This window comes from Ahaetulla prasina, chromosome 12 (assembly GCF_028640845.1).
Source record: "Ahaetulla prasina isolate Xishuangbanna chromosome 12, ASM2864084v1, whole genome shotgun sequence".
NCBI classification, from domain to species: domain Eukaryota; kingdom Metazoa; phylum Chordata; class Lepidosauria; order Squamata; family Colubridae; genus Ahaetulla; species Ahaetulla prasina.
The window spans coordinates 5638466-5656684 of record NC_080550.1 but is presented as its reverse complement, the minus strand read 5'-3'; the positions used below and the strand labels follow the sequence as shown (position 1 = coordinate 5656684).

Genomic DNA, 18219 nt, shown 5'->3' with positions numbered 1-18219 from the left:
GAATCCTGTTGCGGTGCAATAATAGCAGGAACAACTCTGGGTGGGAACAACCGACCTAGCATGGAAAATATGCAGTGTGAACGAGTTATAAGACTATCAGAGGGTAAATACTGTACGTCTGCCAACATGCATCTGGCAGATTCCTGCAAGCGATAAGCTAAACAAAGCCAGATTGTTCCAATTATCAAGATCGCCTCTTAACTGATTGGTCCCTTCCACGAAACATTGTTTTGGTTCTGCGCCCGCTTGAGAACGCTGGGAAAACTCCGTGCCTCTTTTAAATACCACATGCCCCCAAAAAAGAGGAAAGATTTGCCGTTTCACCTCTTCCAAGCGTCGTCTGGAAAATGTGGCGGCCTGCAATTCTCTCTCCAGGTGGAGGCACTTTGCACGTTCTTCTTTAAGTTGCAAATTCAGTTCTTCCCCCTTGGCTATTAGGGCATCGTGGCTCGTTTTGAGATTTTTTTGCTTCTGCGAGAGTGAAGAGGGGAAGGAAGATAAAAGAAAGGGAGGGAAAAACACGAGCGCTAGATGAGTTGTATTTAGAATACATTCAGAATCGCGTAGTTTTGCTCAATGCTTTATACTTAGGCTAAGGGAAGCTGCCACCTCCACTGTGTTTATGTATTGGTCCCTCCTTAATCTAATTTTTTATTTATTTCTTTATTTTAGGTTTGAATCCTTAAGGCTGAATGCTGTTAAATGGTTTTACCATTCTCGATCCTGGCCAGATCAAGGTTGACTCAGCCTTCCAGCCTTCCAAGGTCAATAAAATGAGGACCCAGATTGTTGGGGGCAAGAGGCTGACTCTGTAAACCGCTTAGAGAGGGCTGTAAAGCACTGTGAAGCAGTAGATAGACTAAGTGTTATTCCTTGGCACTTAGAGGAGGGTTAAGAAAAAAGCTATTAAAACATTTCCCGGTGTTTACGGAAGAGGTGGCCAGGTTGTTTTAGTTTTTTAGTTTTTAGTTTTATTTAGATTTTTATACCGCCCTTCTCCCGAAGGACTCAGGGCGGTGTACAGCCAAGTAATAAAACCATACAATATACACATTAAAACAAAAAACTTAAAACCAAGCATAATTATATAAATGGCCGAAATTTAAAACAGTCGATTTTAAAACCCTAAAATTCATACACAGCCCCAATAAAATTTAATAAAACTTTTAAGCCAGTCCCGCTTGAATAAATAAATGTGTTTTCAGCTCACGGCGAAAGGTCCGAAGATCAGGCAATTGGCGTAAACCAGGGGGAAGTTCGTTCCAAAGAGTAGGAGCTCCAACAGAGAAGTGCTTGATTCCTGGATCTGGATGAGAAATCTCAAGGATTTACATACCTCCTGAAGTTGAAGCATTTTTTCTTCCACTGTGGCAAATTCGCTGGTTTTCTCTATCAGCTGTTTGTGGAGTTTGATCATCTCTACGTTGTCTCGAATGTTGAGCCTCCAAAAGGCAATTTTGATTTTTCACCCCCACAAAAGACAGAAAAATCATGGTCAGATTTATTTTATTTTTTTTAACTAAAGCAGCCATGCACGCAAATTTGATCTTAAAATCTGTAGCCTTGGAAACAGTTTCTTTGTGGCTTAATTCCCGATGCAGTCAGGGGAGAAAACGTTAGCGTGGCCAGAAGTCATGTTTTTTTCTTTTGGATTCTAAGATACACTTTTGGGTCTCGCAAAAGGGGGTGAAAATGTCTGTGCATCTTATAGACCAAATATTGCTGAAGCCCTGCCCATCCACCGTCCGTTTTTTGGCCCCATTTTAGGGGCTTTTTCAGGCCATTTTTTGGCCCATTTTGGGGGGTTTTTTCAGCCTGTTTTTGAGGCTTTTTTCGGCATTTGAGGCTTTTTTCAGCCCATTTTCGAGGCTTTTTTTTGCCCATTTTCGAGGCTTTTTTTGGCTAATTTTTTTTGGAAAAAACAGCCTGAAATTTCTAAATTTAGGTGCATCTTATAGGTAAATCAATCCATGGTTCAGTGAAAGAGGGCTGAACAATGTGGACCAGTTAGAAATAATGCTTCATGCCATAACAGTGCGGTAAATGTAATAAAGGAATAAATTGATATTTATAATAGGGAGTTAATTTAGTTTTGCTATCAAGAAGCTTCCAAACTTTTGCTGTTACTTTTTATTGGTGTTTCTTCCTTATTTCCTTCCTCAACTCAATTAATTCCAAGGTTTGTGATTTAACATTTTACATAGACGATACTTTGAGATAGGTATTAAAATAAACTGCAGATGTATTTTTAACACTGACTGGCGTAGGTGAAATTCTATAGGGCTAAGACGCTATTATACATTTCCCTTGGTGAGATTCAATAACAGATTCATAATTTTATCTTGTGAAAAGTTAAATATAGATAAGATATCAGAAACGTAACATTTGATCTCATTGTTATTCTATCTGCAGGCTGCATCAAGCCAAGACAATTTTTTTTAAAGGAAACTCCTTAAAGGAGCTTAAGTGCTAATACCAAATAAAACAAAAAAGATAAACAGAATTTCACATCTTGAAATACGCTGTTTCTCCCCCAGTACTTATCTGCTGAAGACAGATTGGAAAAATTGTTCCACTGCTGGAACCAGAAATTAGACTACAAAGCTTATACATCTGTAAACCAGCTGAAAACTTAAAATTATATCTCTCCCTCCCACTATTTATATATTTTTATATATGTGTGTGTGTGTGTAAAAAAGATGTCAGTGTCTTACAGTATATTACCCTAATAGCTCTTAATTACCCAGATTTTCTAGATTGTTCCATGGTGTGGTTGTGGAGGGTCTGTTGGCCAGGTCCAGATAAGGCAGGAAACTATTGTTAATTTCCAAGCCACGACAGAAAATGGCAACAGGCCCTCATTTCTGGTTATCTTTTTCAAGAAAAATTGCACCTCATTCCGGCTTTGTTGGATAGTTGCCACGGGAGCAATTCTCCATTGTTGTTGTTTTATACTTACATATTGTTTCACAACTGTATTTGTTTGACATTTGACATTTCTGTTACATTTCTGTTATACTGATATCTCCCCAATGCTGTGACTCTTTTTCACATGTAATGTCGGCCATCATATGGTTTTATTTTGAATTTCCATAAAAGGCTTAGTACAATGAGAACCGAGCTACAAATATCAGGTTTAAAGAACGAAAAAATGATATGTGGAGTTATTTCGGAGTACAGCTAGTCCTCGACTTACAACATTTCATTTAGTGACTGTTCAAAGTTAAGAGCGGCACGGAAAATAATGATTTATGATCATTTTTCAGTTGCATTTGTAGCGTCCCCAAGATCATGTGATCAAAAATTCATGTGCTTGACAATTGGTTTCATGCTTATGACTGTTGCTCTGTCCTGGGGTCACGTGGCCCTCTTTTGCGACCTTTTGACAAGCAAAGTCAATGGGGGGAACCAGATTCGCTTAACGACCGTGTTGACTAACTTAACCACTGTAGTGATTCACTTAACAACCGTGGCAAGAAAGGTTGTTAAAATGAGGCAAAAGTCACTTAACCACCGTCTCGCTTCAGCTACGGAAATGTTGGGTTCAACTGTGGTCGTAAATCGAGGAGTGCCTGCATTCAACTCTAATCTGATGAGCTTTCTGTTTTGTCCTACCGTTGGCCTGTGGCTTGCTGCTCTTTCAGTTGGAGGAGAGCGACTTCAAACTCGTCTTCTTTTTTCTTTTTCTCACTTCTTAGCATTTCGATCGCAAGCACCAACTCTTCATTCTGTCCCCGCAGGGATTCAAGCTCATTCTCTCTGCAGGTCAACCGAGACAGTTTTCCCGATGAAAAAGCAAAAAACTTAAAACTTTTTTTTTAAAAAAAAGAGAGAATGCAGAAGGAAAGTTGCGTGTTTACATGGGGATAAGTAGATCAGTAGTTTATTCCTTTTGCATCCTTACAATTTATATTGGTATTGGTTGTTTCCTAGTATGAGTTGATTGCTTATTTGTACCCTATGACTATCATTAAGTGTTGTACCTTACAATTCTTGACGAATGTATCTTCTCTTTTTATGTAAGCTAAGAGCATATGCACCAAAGACAAATTTCTTGTGTGTCCAATCACACTTGGCCAATAAAGAATTCTATTCTATTCTGTTCTGTTCTATTCTATTCTATTCTACTCTACTCTACTCTATAATTCCTATTCTATTCTATTCCATTCCATTCCATTCTATGATTCCTATTCTATTCTATTCTATTCTATTCTATTCTATTCTATTCTATTCTATTCTATTCTATTCTACTCTATGATTCCTATTCTATTCTATTCTATTCTATTCTATTCTATTCTATTCTAACTATTCTATTCTTCTCAAAGAGCAGAGTTGTTCTAAAGAGTTTATTTGGAAGAAGTAGATATTTTCAGAAACATGGGTAAAGGATTAGCTCATTCACTGAGCTAAAATAAATTTAAAATAATACTTGAAGAAACAATATTTTTCCCCAAAAAATATTGTTATTTTTTCTTGATCGTCTCAACTTTGTCTTTATTAGAAAACAAAAAAACTCCACAAACCTAAATTATATAAATCATCTCGCTACATTCAATGGGCTTGATCCAGAGTTATATTAAGAAAAAACATCTAAACTACCTTCCGTTCTGAATTACAATTATAACTGTTGATCACCACAATTAATAACAATTAGTTGCTATTCACTGTTGTTTTTTTTAAGAGGGATCACCAATTCTCCAAAAAAAGGCAAAGGTAAATTGGGGAGCTAGAGAGTTTGAGATGGGTAACCTCATCATTTTGACTTTTGGAAAATGGGTGCATATCCCCACAAGGCAGCCATTTTACAAATGGTCAAACCAGTGGTGGGATTCAAATAATTTAACAACTGGTTCTCTGCCCTAATGATTTCTTCCAACAACCAGTTCATCAAACTGCTCAGAAAGTTAACAACCGGTTCTCCCGAAGTGGTGCGAACTGGCTGAATCCCACCACTGGGTCAAACCCAGCCTAAGTATCCGCCATTTTTATTTCCTGGAAAGACCTCACAAATGGCTCCAAATCCCAATGTCCCTACTGAACCTCTGACATTTAGAGGGTCTTGAAAAATTCAGTGCTAACTTTTTATAGGAGAACCCAACAAAACTGAACAGGACTTGCCCGGTGTAATTTTTTTTTTTTAACTTTTCTTGAGAAGCTTAACAGGTTGATCAGAGGAGGAAGAGAAGGAGGAGGAGGAGGAGGAATTCCAAAAAAAAATCCATACAAGTTTTTGATCTCTGCTCTTGCTTCTTCGAGTAAACGGTGTCCATACTTGGGAGGCAATTCTTCTACGCTCTGCAGCCTCATCCCTGGTAGGAAAGGTCAGGTGGACGGAAGGAAAAAAAAAGAGGAGTGCGTTTGTTGATTTGGAAGTCAACCCACGATGACAAACATAATTGATTCATCATCACCATGACTTGGAAGCCATCTTTTGCATTGGGCCTTCAGGCCTGCTACTGTGGGAAACTGGGAGGGGGGGATTATATGGATTATGGGAGATATATAGTCAAAATAACATTCCTTTCTCAGAAACTCAAGGACATCTTGCCCTGCACCTGGAAAGCTGGATCTGGGAGGCATCTCCAGTTGTGACTGTATGATGGACATGCGGGTGCTGGGCAGGGACTTGGACTTTCCTTTGGGTGGGGAAAACCTGGAAGCTTTCAGATTCGGGTTTTCCCAGATGTGCTAATATGACATCTCTAATAAAATGGAACTTTGAGGAACTTCAAGCCTTTTGTTGGGAGTGTTACTTGGAACCCTGACATAAAGGACCTGTATTGAGGACCTGTATACTGCACGAGTCAAAAAAAGGGCTGTGAAAATATTTACAGATCCCTCACATCCTGGACATAAACTGTTTCAACTCCTACTCTCAAAATGACCCTATAGAGCACTGCACACCAGAACAACTAGACACAAGGACAGTTTTTTTACCGAATGCCATCACTCTGTTAAACAAATAATTCCCTCAACACTGTCAAACTAATTACTAAGTCTGCACTACTATTAATCTTCTTATCATTCCCACCTCCCATCTTCTCCCACTTATGACCGTATGACTGTAACTTTGTTACTTGTATCCTTACAATTTATATTGATATTGATTGCTTATTTGTACCCTATGGCTATCATTAAGTGTTGTAACTTATGATTCTTGATGAATGTATCTTGTCTTTTTGTGTACACTGAGAGCATATGCACCAAAGACAAATTCCTTGTGTGTCCAATCACACTTGGCCAATAAAAAATTCAATTCAATTCAATTCAATTCAATTCTATTCTATTCTATTCTATTCCATAGAATTCGTAGAATTCATAGAATTAAATCAACTGAAATCCCTCTGATTTATGTTGGCTTATTGACAAAAAGGGACATGGTGGCTCAGTGGTGAAGACGCTGAGCTTGTCAATCAAAAGGTCGGCAGTTCAGTGGTTCGAATCCCTAGTGCTGCTTAACGGGGAGAGCTCCCGTTACTTGTCCCAGCTTCTGCCAACCTAGCAGTTCAAAAGCACGTAAAAAATGCAAATAGAAAAATAGGGACCACCTTTGGTGGGAAGGTAACAGCGTTCCGTGCGCCTTTGGCGTTGAGTCATGCCAGCCACATGACCACGGAGATGTCTTCGGACAGCGCTGGTTCTTCAGCTTTGAAACAGAGATGAGCATCGCCACTTAGTGTCAGGAACGACTAGCACATATGTGCGAGAGGAACCTTTACCTTTACCTTATGGACAAATATCTCAACTGTCCACAAGAATCAACACAAAATTATTTCTTGGGCATCTAAGACACAGGTTTAACTTCTCACCTATTTGAAATGTAGACAGTTAAAGGCTCAATCCGATACCTTTCTTGGTGGCCTCGTGGACCCTCAAACCTTCCGTCGCCTTCTTGAGTCCCGTGTTAACCCGTGCCTGGACGTAATTGTAGGGCGTGTGTCTTTGGCCTTGAAGCTGCAGCTGCTGTTTGGTAGAAATCAGCCTGTTGCGTATCATTTCATTCTGTTTTTCAAGGTCCCGGACCTTCTCCTGAAGTTGTTCAATGACTTCCTCCATCTCTACGTCCTGACCCAGCCGCCTGGGGACGCCACTGATCTGCTCTGCTTTCTTCTTGTCGTTAATGAGACGTATTAACTTGGTGGCCATTCTGAGGAGACAAGTCAGATGTATCCAATGGGGGGGCCGGGGGGGGGGGGGAGAGGAAAGGAAGGGAAGGGGAAAAAATCAGCATGAAAAAGCTCTTTGTTGAAAGGAACATAATCACTGTGAAGACGGTCAAACCTGAGTAATAAATTTCAGGTTTCAATAGAACTATGACGGCCTGCGAAGAGGCCTTTGAAGATAATTGGAACCACCGGCCAGCAATCTGCTTTATAGCACTGACAAATAATAGTTTCCTAAGGCTTATCACTGAAAAGTTTAGTCAAGTGGCAAGGGAGACATATTTGGTCCATATGCTGCTCAAATTTGCAACGGCTGACCTTCCTAAGAAACTCTGGACTCTGCTCAGTGTCGTTAAAGATTCGGGATGTGGTGAGGCCAGGCACAAAGGCTGCAGTTCCATGTGATATTAAACTACCCCATGTATGCTCGCAATATGTAACACATTGCGCTGATGTCTTCCTTCCATGCAAGGACAAGGGAACAAAACGCACGCGTTTTCTACCAAATAAAAAAAATAAAAATGAGTAGGTGGACCAGGCCAGCTTTTAATCATCCTCTGTGCTTTGCTGCGTATTACTTTAGCAAATAATAGGATAGGATAGGATAGGATAGGATAGGATAGGATAGGATAGGATAGGATAGGATAATGAATGGAGTTAAGTGGAATGGAATAGAATAAAATAATAAATGAATGGAATGGAATGGAATGGAATAAGAATAGAATAGAATAGAATAGAATAGAATAATAAATGAATGGAATGGAATGGAATGAATAAAAATAGAATAGCAGAAGGATAGAATAGGATAGGATAGGATAGGATAGAATAGAATAGAATAGTAGATGAATGGAATGGAATGGAACAAGAATAGAATAGAATAGAATAGAATAGAATAGAATAGAATAGAATAGAATAGAATAGAATAGAATAGAATAGAATAGAATAGAATTTTTTATTGGCCGAGTGTGATTGGACACACAAGGAATTTGTTTCAGGCGAGGCTTAACAGCTCGTGGTTGGATAATAATTGGATGCAGAAGGAATGGTTTTCATCTAATTTTAAAAGGGTTTTTTGTGTGTGTGGTTTTTTTTTTTTTTTTTGCTTTTGGCTTCTCCAGAGTTGTACCTTTGATTCCTCTTGAGTTTTGATAAACAGAGGGAAAGTAGAACAAAAGACCAAGGAGCGTGGAAGGGTGATGTACTACCCCCCAAATCAGAAGATACTCGCAGGAGTGAAGGATTGGGTCAGGGAGCAGGACTTGGCATGCTAAGAAAGAAAAGGTGGCTTTGATGGAGGAGGGAAGTTCAAAACTTTACAACATTGGTTGCACATCTCTTTTAACGGCTGCATCTACTTTAGAGGAAGACATTTGATTTCTTTTCCTTTTTCTTTGTGGAAAACCCAGACGGGAGCCTGGAAATAGAGACACACTTCATCTATTTAAGGCCTACTCCTACTTTTTTCTTTAACGAAACAAAGAACAAAAAACATATGCGCGAGGAGGTTCTGATGTTCAGCCCTTGGAAATGAACACAGAAGTGATTTCCCGTAGTGAACAAAGAAGGTTAACGTCTCCTGAAGGTCTTTAAAACAATTTAAGAGTTTACTTTTTTTTTAAAAAAAGGAAAAGAGTTTAAAAAAAACGACAAAGGGACCCAGCTTAATTACTATTTATTGTCCCACGACAGGATACGCTCTTCCAAGTACAGGAAGTCCTCGACTTACAACAGTTCGTTTAGTGACCGTTCAAAGTTACAACGGCACGGGGAAAGGGGACTTATGACTTACTTTTAAACGAAGCATCCCACAGTCACGTGGTAAAAATTGATATGCTTGGCAACGGACTTGTATTTATGACAGTTTTCCCCGGTTCATGCGATTCCCTTTGGCAACTTTCTGACAAGCCGAGTCAATGGGGAAGCCAGGTTTGCTTAACATCCATCCGACTCACTTAATAACAGCAGCCAGTCACTTAACAACGATGGCCCCCCCAAAAAAAGTCGCCAAATGGGGCAAAAGGCACTTAACCCGTGTTTCACTTAGCAACATGAATTTTGGGCTCAATTGTGGCCATAAGCCAAGGACTACCCAGGTTTCGTTTTACAAGCAACATTTTAGGGCATGGGTCTCCAACCTTGGCAACTTGAAGCCTGGTGGACTTCAACTCCAGCAAAGCTGGCTGGGGAATTCTGGGAGTTGAAGTTCTCCAGGCTTAAAGTTGCCAAGGTTGGAGACCCCTGTTTTAGGGAGTCAATAAGGAAGCCAGACCTTTTAATCTTATCCTCTTGCTTACGGGCATGTTGTTTCAGCAAGAGGTTCTCCTCGTGTAAGCGAAGGTATCGATCTTCAAGTTCCTCCCGGTGAATCCGCGAAACAATTTGCCGAGCCTTAACATTTTGGGCAGCTGATGGTTCTGCAAAAGGAGGAGGAATTAAGGGTTATTTTTGTTTTGTTTTGTTTTGTTTTGAGGACTACCGTAAATTTTGCTGAAAGCAGATTTGAGTTCAGGAAAGTTTTGTGAATTCCTCTGCATCGCCCTCAGAGAAGGTTGAGCTCAGGGATGAAGTAGGTAACGTCCTTCTAACGCTTAGGACTTCATAAGATACCAGTTCAAGGAAGGAAGGATGGAAGGGAGGGAGGGAGAGAGGGAAAGGAAGGAAGAGAAAGAAAGAAAGAAAAATATTCTAACTTTTGCTTTTTAATGGCTTTGATGATTTCACTTTGCTTTTCCCGGCGGCTTATCATTTCCTCATTTGTGATTTTGTTAACCCAATTTATACACAACAGCCATCTGTAAATCCACACTTCAAATGCTTCTAGTTTCAAGTGGTTTTCTGTCAGAGACGATGCTGTCAGTGGTTTCAAGTGATTTTCTGTCAGAGACGATGCTATCAGTGGTTTCAAGTGATTTTCTGTCAGAGACGATGCTGTCAGTGGTTTCAAGTGGTTTTCTGTCAGAGACGATGCTGTGCCTCGTCCTCCCTCCTCTCCTCAGCCGGGCCTCTCCTATCTCCTGCCGGGCCTGCTATCAGATTCAGAGTCTGATAATGAAGAGGAACGGCCTGGCATGTCTCCAAGCCCCTAGCCCTGGCCCCATGCCTGGAGGGGATGTCAGGAATGAACAAACAAACCTCACTCACATGCAGTCATCAGAGGAAGTCAGACACAGCCATCAGAGGAAGTCAGCCACGGATTGGAATTGCCCGGGCCTGCTCTTTCTGACCCCTCCCTTTCTCAAACAGCAGAAGACAATCTAAAGTGGGAGGATCCTCACTTCCGGAGATCTGAGAGGCGACGTCAGCAGAAGGAAGGGAGGGGCAGGCCTGGATAAGTGCTGAGTCATGGAGCCACACCCCATGGCCTATATAAAGGACCAGGTTGAGTCAAGCAATTTGAGTCAAGCAAAGTCTCATCTGGTTTGCTAAAGTCACACCTTGGATTCCTGCCTGCCCTGAGAAATTTGAAAGGAATTTGGCAAAGCTGCAGAGGCTTCGTGGCCACGCTTGATATAGACTTCCCAGACCCGGTCGTCGTCGGGGGAGTGGGTCACGACAGATGAACTCTCTACTCCGTAGAGCAGGATAGAGAAGATGTAGCATCTGACAAGCCTGATTTTCGGTCTTAGGCTTATGTCATGACTGCTTCATACCAAACAAAATAAATTATGCTGTACGTACCCTCTGAGATAATTTAGCAGAAAAGCCTTCCTACCACACAAAGACATTCAGGAGTTAATCCGATTTCTAACCAGGGTTACATACCTGAATGTCCTCTGAGGTTTAGACCTACGTCTCTCACTGGGAGATCTTCCGATGTTTCATCAGCTGCGGCGGACATGGTTAAGGTATAAACGGCAGGGCGCTACAAATTTCCTGGCCTGTTTATAAAAAACAAATGACACAGAGAACAGAGCAAATTAGGTTCAATTGCTAAAGGAGAATATCTGTAGCCAGGGTTGAAATGAGGGGTCCTTGGTCTCCGCGTGTTTCGGGAAGAACACGAGGATGGGTGCGGATCTCACCTTGGGAAGCCATGGCAGAAAAGGCCCTTCTCCAGGACCCTGCCAGTAGTTACCACCTTTGTAGCATCTTCATTAACAGATTAACAAGAGTTGGAAGGGACCTTGCAGGTCATCTAGTCCAACCCCCCGCCTAAGCAGGAGACCCTACGCCATTTCTGACAGAGGGCAGTCCAGTCGTATGATCAAAATTCAGACGCTTGAGCACTGACTCACACAGGTAGTCCAATGGGTTTTATTATTTATATTGTTCTTTTTAAAAATTTGGCTATGTAGAATAAGTTTTTTAATTGTTATTTTATTTTGTATTTATATGTACCTTTTTATTTGCCTGTGAACCACCCTGAGTCCCTAGGGAGATAGGGCGGTATACAAATGTGATAAATAAATAAATAAATAAATAAAATCTTACCACAGTTCATTTAGTGACCGTTCCAAGTTACAACGGCACTGAAAAAAACCAACCCACGAACGTTTTTCCACACTTACGAACCTGGCGGCGGATATTCCTGTGGTCACGTGATCAAAATTCAGACGCTCGGCATCCGCCTCGTATTTATGACGGTTGCAGGGCGATTTCCCCCTCCGGCGACCTTCTGACCAGCAAGTCAAAGGGGGAAGCCAGATTCACTTAACGACGGGGTTACGGACTTATCGACCGCAAGCAATTCAGTGCACACACACACACAAAAAAAGTGTCCTCAAGCTTTGACTTCACCGAGGTCTCACTTAGCAACGGAAATGTCGGTCGGGCTCTGTTGTGGTCATAAGTCGAGGACTGGCTGCACGTGCATAGGTGGATCTTGTCGTCTGTGGCATTTTGTACACCTACCTTCTCAAATGCTGCGCCTTTCTTTTTAATAATTCCTGATTTTTCAGAAAAATGCATGAAGCGTCCCCAGTCAGCCCCAATCAATCAATCAATCAATCAATCAATCAACCAATCAATCAATCAAATATATTCATGGCAGAATCACCTACAGATGCTGCAGCTGATCTCTTTCCTCCGGGCCAGCCTGCATTTCTTCCTCCTCCTCCTCCCTGGCTCACAGCATCCTTCCTCTTCCTCCTCCTCTTCTTCCTCCTCCTCCTCCTCTTCCTCGCTGCGTCGCGTTCCCCCGTTAGCAACCGCCTCCGTTGCTACCCCCGACGTCACTTCCGCCCGAGGACGCTGCTCCAAAGGGGAGACGTTCCTCCTCCCTCCGCCACCCCGCTGCGCTGACTTCTGGGAGTTGTATTTCTCCGACGCGGAATCCTTCGCTTTCCCGCCCGCGGGACGCCTACTTACGTCTATCCGCGTTTCCGGCGAAAATCCGCGCGGGGCATTTCGGGAGTTGTAGTTCCAGAGTCCTTAAAAAAAAAGGGCTGATAAAGCGCTGCCCAAGGAAAGGCAGAAGCGGCTGGTTCGAGGCGGGAAGCGAGTCCGGGTTCTTTGGCACGTGGGAAAAGGCGGCCCGGGAGGAGCATGCGGAGGACTCGAGCGGAGGAGGAAAGAGAGAAGGAGGCGAAGGTAAAAGCTTAGCCCCAAAAGCAGCCCCGGCACACAGGTGCGGGCTCTGCAGGTACGCTGGTCCCTCCAGAGCTGAACTTCGATGCGCTGAGTTGATTCATTCCAGGGATCTCCAACCTTAGTAACTTTAAGACTTGTGGACTTCAACTCCCAGAATTCCTCAGCCAGCTTTGCTGGCTGAGGGATTCTGGCAGTTGAAGTCCACAAGTCTTAAAGTCCACAAGTCTTAAAGTTTCCAAAGTTGGAGACCCCTGATTCATTCATTCATTCACCCACCCCCCAACCCAAGTTTGCAAATCCAGAGTGCAAAATCTCGGCTTTGCACAAACCCATCCAGGAGAGAAGCAACTGAGACCTATTTCCCGTTAGGGAGGGAAAAACCCCATTACCCGGCGGAACGACTTGCCACTAGAAGCACCGAACACCTAGAAGCACCGAACACCTAGAAACACTAGAATCACCGAACACCTAGAAGCACCGAACACCTAGAAACACTAGAATCACCGAACACCTAGAAGCAAACAAAGTAATAAGCAAAAGCCAACATGGGTTTGTTAAAAACAGATCATGCCAGACTAATCTTATCACATTCTTTAACAAAATGACAAAATTAGTAGACCAGAGGAATGCTGTCGATATAATTTACTTGGACTTCAGTAAAGCATTTGATAAAGTAGACCATAACCTACTACTAGATAAAGTAGAAAAATGTGGGTTAGACAGCACCACCACCAGATGGATTCGTAACTGGCTGACCAACCGCACTCAACGTGTAGTCCTCAACGGAACTACATCCACATGGAGGGAAGTATGCAGTGGAGTACCCCAAGGCTCTGTTTTAGGCCCAGTACTCTTCAACATCTTCATCAATGACTTGGATGAGGGGATAGATGGGGAACTCATCAAATTTGCAGATGACACCAAGCTGGCAGGAATAGCCAACACTCCAGAAGATAGGCTCAAGTTACAGAAAGATCTTGACAGACTTGAACATTGGGCGCTATCTAACAAAATGAAATTCAACAGTGAAAAAAGTAAGGTTCTACATTTAGGCCAAAAAAACAATTTCGATACCCTGCATTTTGTTCTGGGAAGTCGGGGCTGGGTGGGGGGTAAGGGGAGGAAATTGGGGGGTTGAGGGAAGAGGATGGAGTGATGGTTAATGTACAGGGATTATTGAAGATGTATAAATATAATTAATGTAGGGTCGGGTCTGCCCAGCTACCATTTTAGAATGGTGGGGAGGGAGAAAAGAGGAGAGAGTAGGAGGTAGGAAAGAGGAGAAGAGGGGTAGAAGAGGGAGAAGAGGAAGGAAGAGGGGTAGAAGAGGGAGAAGGAAGGTATAGGGCGGTGGGAGGAGAGGATGTAGATAAGAGAAGGGGAAGAAGGTAAGGAAAGTAGCAGAAGGTAGAAGAGGGAAGAGATTTAAAAGGAGGGGGTGGTGACTGGGCAAGCCCAACTAATTGTATATGACTGTACATTGGATGAGTTGTTGGTTATGAATGTAAAAATAAAACTTTTTTATATAAAAAAAATAACAGGTCGGCTAATAAATCAAATATCAAATAAATAAATCATTGCAACGAGAAGAAAAATATCAACTGCTGAAGGAGTTGGGAGCCGATTCAGTCCTTTCAAACGCTAGGAGAAACACCTCATTCCTTCTCTGATATTTCTGGCTGCATTGCAAATAACAAACTTATATCTAAGTTTTTCCCTTACTTTCTAAAACAATACACTGTTTAACAATGCAGCTCCACAGATGGCCTTTAATATATTTTATTCTCCGGGCGAATTTGGGTAAGGTTGCAATTATGAAGCATTCCGGCAAGAACTGTAACTTTGTCTTTCTATGTCCCATAAACAAGAAAGGCAAGTTTGATTCTATTATTTCACTGTGTTTCATTTGTTTTCTTCAGAATTAAAGGTTCGCAGGGATAATCTGCTTTTTATAGCGAGAGTTCCTCATTTAGAGGAAGTAATCAGTTGGATAGTGATTGCAAGGTTGATTCATCACACTAACCTATAATGTTTGCATGAAGTTGTGTCAATGCAAGACAAGAGTTGGTTTTACAAGCCATAATTGATGGCCTGTAATGTGGAGGGAACTTTGCCAACTTCAGGTTGTTCAGGAAACTGTTTGAGCAAATCATACTTTCAAATGAGGTGTTTCATCCGTGTGAATTATGGAGTAGACAGGAATTTATGCCACATTAGGTATCATGGAGCACTGAAAGATTTGCATGGTCAATGATGAAGCATCTAGAACTGTGTTTTCCAACCTTGAAGGTGGGAATTGAAGGTGAGGAGACTTCACCAGTTGAAGATGAGGAGACTTCAACTCCCAGAATTCTCATCAATGACTATGGGATTCTGGGAGTTGGGGTCCATATACCTGGACATGGCCGAGGTTGGGAAACTCTTTTCTAGAGGTTCAAGGATAGGATTTCAGGTTTCATATCTCTGGAGTAGAACGTAGTCTTCCAAGTGACTTCCTGGTTCTTCTGTGTAGGTGGATAGTCAAGATTTTTTTTTTTACAAATTTAGACAGTATCAGAACCATGTTATGCCATGGCTTAACATGGTTTTCTTCGGCCAAAAAAATGCTTTTAAAAGTTAAAAAAAAAGTTGGCCACACTCACTCAGTCACATTACCCCCCCCCAAGCCATGCCCACAGAACCGGTAGTAACAAATTTTACATTTCACCACTGCTATATATCTATATCTATCTATCTATAACAATATCTATGTCTATGTCTGTCTGTCTATCTTCTATCTATACTATCTTCTACCTATCTATCTACCTACCTACCTATCATCTATATCTTCTAGCTAGCTAGCTAGCTAGCTATCTACCTATCTATCTTATATCTATATCTTCTATCTTCTATCTAGCTATCTAGCTATCTATCTCTATCTTCTATCTCTATCTTCTTGTTGTTGTTGTTAGTTGCGAAGTCGTGTCCGACCCATCGCGACCCCATGGACAACATTCCTCCAGGCCTTCCTGTCCTCTACCATCCTCTGGAGTCCATTTAAACTCATGCCTACTGCTTCAGTGACTCCATCCAGCCACCTCGTTTTCTGTCGTCCCTTTCTTCTTTTGCCCTCCATCTTTCCCAGCATTAGGCTCTTCTCCAGGGAGTCCTTCTTTCTCATTAGGTGGCCAAAGTATTTCAGTTTCATCTTCAGGATCTGGCCTTCTAAAGAGCAGTCAGGATTGATCTCCTCTAGAACTGACTTGTTTGTTTGCCTTGCAGTCCAAGGGACTCGTAGGAGTCTTCTCCAGCACTAGAGTTCAAAGGCCTCAATTCTTTGGCATTCAGCCTTTCTTATGGTCCAACCTTCACAGCCATACATTGCAACTGGGAAAACCATAACCTTGATTATACCCACTTTTGTTGGCAGGGTGATGTCTCTACTATCTATCTATCTATCTATCTATCTATCTATCTATCTATCTATCTATCTATCTATCTATCTTACACAAACACAAACACACATACTGCGTGTGTGTGTGTGTGTATAAAAGTTAAAAACAAAAATTGTCTGCTCCTTGGTTCCCAACCACCTTCCTAGCGCTATTACCGAGACAGCTTGTTGAGGAATAGCGCACGTGAGGCGTAATGCATCACCTGTGGGTTGGAAACAATGCCCTGATTCAGGAGGGCGAGCCGATGAAAGGTAAGATGGAGAGCGTGGCAAATGCTCTCTGTTTTAAAATTCATCACGGCCCTGGACCGCCCGCTTCAGATTGCCCCAGCTGTTAACGCTGGAACCATTACAATAATGGCTTTTGTAAATGAAGGAGAACTAACACACACACACACCCTTGATTACTCCGGAGGGGTAATTTTCTCTTCATCGGTAATGGCAGCCCGAGTCTCGTATTGATCAGCCCATCAAGATACTAATCCTCTGTAAAATTACTTGTTATAACTGGAAATGTGTTAATCCAAGGCTGGCCTGCGTCCTCCTGGCTCTCTGCTTGCTATTGAGCGCAGGCAGTTGAGATGGTTTATTTTTCATGATTTAAAAACCCGCCTGCCCTCAATTGGATCTTCCTTGGCGAAAAAGAGCCGCTGGCAGGACAGCCGCTTAATCTTTCGCACTTAGCCCAAGGAATGTCCTTCTGGTTTCTTTTCTTTTCTCCCCCCCCCCTTTTTTTTTTTTTAAATGGCCTTTTTAATTAAGGAGCGAGGTTTGCCTTGCTGAGTTATGTCCAGGCTCAGATTTATTAAGCCGTTAAAATATAAAACGGGAGGGAAACTTCTGGAGGGACGTTATTTCCTGTGCTGTAAATAAACTCAGGGATGTATCTAGCGAGTGCTTAAGCACCTGCCAATACAGGTAAGCCCTCTTAATTTATGACTGCAACGGAGCCCAAAATTTCTGTTCCTTAGCCAGACCCGTTGTTAAGTGAATTTGCCCCTTTTTAGGACCTTTATTGCCACGGTTGTTAAGTGAATCATTGCAGTTTGGAGTGAGTAACACGGATGTTAAGTGAAGTTGCTTGTCACAAGGTCACAAATGGGGGATCACGTGACACACACACCCCCGCCAGATACTGCAACCGTCGTAAATATGAATCAGTGGCCAAGCGTCTGAATTTTGACCACATGGTCAATGCTTGGGGATGCTTCCACGGTCGTAAGTTTGGAAAGCGGTCCCAAGTCACTTTTTTCAGTTGTAACTTGAAACAGTCACTAAGCGAACTGTACCAGGGTTATCAGCAAGCCTTAGTAGAGGTAAAGGATCTTTTTCCTTGGTTCAAACATTGCTTGGAGGATTCTCAAATCAATGCGATAACATTCACAACTTTAAGAATATTGCGAGGGTCGGACAACAGGGTTTTTTAATTTGTTAGATCAAAATTTGCGGACTTGATACAGGTCGTAACCCTCAACTTGCAGTCATTCTTTCTGGGACCTTTCAAGTATAGAATAGAATAGAACAGAATAGAACAGAACAGAACATAGAGTATAGAGTATAGAATATAGAATATAGAATATAGAAGAGAAAATAGAATAGAATTAGAATAGAATAGAATAGAATAGAATAGAATAGAATAGAATAGAATAGAATAGAATAGAATAGAATAGTTGGAAGGGACCTTCAAGATCTTCTAGTGCAACCCCTTGCTTAGGCAGGAAACCCTACACTACTTCAGCCAAATGGTTGTCCAGTCTCTTCTTAAAAACTTCCAGAGTTGGAGCATTCGCAACTTCTGGAGGCAAGTTGTTCCACTGATTCATTATTCTAATCAGTGGAACACCTTTCCTCCGGAAGTTATGAACTGCGGTAATTCCCTGAACAATTGTGGCAAAAGGTGGTGAAAGGGGGCAAAACTCACTTAACAACCGTCTCGCTTCTTGATGGACATTTTCAGTTGCAGTGGTAAGTCAAGGACGACTTGTGTTCTTAGAGATGAAGTCCTAAAAAAAAACCCCCAACAACAACCAGCCAGGGCATTGCATTGGAGAAAGTCACTCTTAACGCCTAGAGAATCCTAGTGTCTCTTTATTT

General features: G+C 42.0%; 2 protein-coding genes across 7 annotated transcripts in view; one reads left to right on the top strand and one right to left on the bottom strand.

The window, feature by feature from the left end:
• RPGRIP1L (RPGRIP1 like) overlaps nt 1–12319 on the bottom strand; it is a 70695-nt gene extending 58376 nt beyond the window's left edge. For 2 of the 5 annotated variants that reach the window (XM_058154995.1, XM_058154997.1), the window contains exons 1-8: nt 12164–12319; nt 10926–11041; nt 9433–9577; nt 6849–7147; nt 5225–5309; nt 3616–3759; nt 1337–1442; nt 325–471 (exon numbers count right to left, since the gene is read on the bottom strand). In XM_058154995.1, coding sequence (XP_058010978.1) covers nt 325–471; nt 1337–1442; nt 3616–3759; nt 5225–5309; nt 6849–7147; nt 9433–9577; nt 10926–11001 — 1002 coding nt within the window. In that variant the 5' untranslated portion in view covers nt 11002–11041; nt 12164–12319. Of the gene's footprint in view, nt 1–324; nt 472–1336; nt 1443–3615; nt 3760–5224; nt 5310–6809; nt 7148–9432; nt 9578–10925; nt 11042–12159 lie in introns of those variants that run through there. The other 3 variants (XM_058154996.1, XM_058154998.1, XM_058155000.1) reach the window with 3 other exon arrangements.
• A 216-nt stretch (nt 12320–12535) lies between these two features.
• The window catches only part of FTO (FTO alpha-ketoglutarate dependent dioxygenase), a 219338-nt gene continuing 213654 nt past the window's right edge, over nt 12536–18219 (top strand). The window contains exon 1 of one of the 2 annotated variants that reach the window (XM_058155191.1): nt 12536–12692. In XM_058155191.1, the coding sequence (XP_058011174.1) occupies nt 12648–12692 (45 nt within the window). In that variant the 5' untranslated portion in view covers nt 12536–12647. The remainder of the gene's footprint in view (nt 12693–18219) is intronic. The other variant, XM_058155190.1, reaches the window with a different exon arrangement.